This window comes from Haliaeetus leucocephalus, unplaced genomic scaffold (genome assembly GCF_000737465.1).
Source record: "Haliaeetus leucocephalus isolate CR32 unplaced genomic scaffold, Haliaeetus_leucocephalus-4.0 Scaffold751, whole genome shotgun sequence".
Classification (NCBI taxonomy): Eukaryota; Metazoa; Chordata; class Aves; order Accipitriformes; family Accipitridae; genus Haliaeetus; species Haliaeetus leucocephalus.
Genome location: NW_010973187.1, coordinates 7,023,724 through 7,024,370, shown reverse-complemented (window position 1 = coordinate 7,024,370; position 647 = coordinate 7,023,724). Strand labels below are relative to the sequence as shown.

Genomic DNA, 647 nt, shown 5'->3' with positions numbered 1-647 from the left:
ATCAGGTACTGGTCCTCGCTCCCATTGCTGGGCCCATACCGCAGAGGCCTGGTCGAGGCGCCGGTGCTGACGCCTCCTCACAAAGGGGTCAACCCCCTCCCGGGGCCACCGGCAGCGCCGTGAGGGGCTCTGAGGAGAGGGGAGATTACCGCGCTGCCACAGAGGCTGGTGAGGAAACGGGCAGGTAAAGGCGAGCAGGCGGTTTTAACCGGGGGCTGGGCGGTGACGCCAAGGCTGGGACGGGCCCCGCGGCCGCCCGGTGCCGCCCGGCCGCGGCGGGGCCCAGGCGAACGCGGGGGCGGAGAGGCGGGAAGGAGGGAGCGGCCTCTGCGCCTGCGCACCGTCCGCCGGAAGTCCGCCGCCGCCCCGCCCACTCGCTCGCCAAGATGGCTGCGTCTACAGCTGGCTTAGCGGCTCGGCGGCTTTTCCTGCCTTGGTCTGCTCGCCTTGTGCGAGCGTCCGGCTCGGGGGACCGGGTAGGCGGCGGAGCGGGGGAAGGGAGGGAGTTGCGGAGAGCCCAGGCGCCGCAGTGGCTCCCTACGCTGGTGCTCAGGCTGCCGCAATGGGGGCGGGAGAGCTGGAGGCCGGGAGGTGCGGTGCACGCTGGGATTTGTAGTCGCGGAGGCGGGGAGGGGGCGGTGCGGGGG

The 647-nt window shown here is 73.1% G+C and overlaps 1 protein-coding gene across 2 annotated transcripts in view; it reads left to right on the top strand.

The window, feature by feature from the left end:
• The first annotated feature begins 381 nt into the window (after window positions 1-381).
• PMPCB (peptidase (mitochondrial processing) beta) overlaps window positions 382-647 on the top strand; it is a 9,140-nt gene continuing 8,874 nt past the window's right edge. For both annotated transcript variants that reach the window (XM_010580911.1, XM_010580912.1), the window contains exon 1: window positions 382-476. In XM_010580911.1, the coding sequence (XP_010579213.1) occupies window positions 387-476 (90 nt within the window). In that variant the 5' untranslated portion in view covers window positions 382-386. The remainder of the gene's footprint in view (window positions 477-647) is intronic.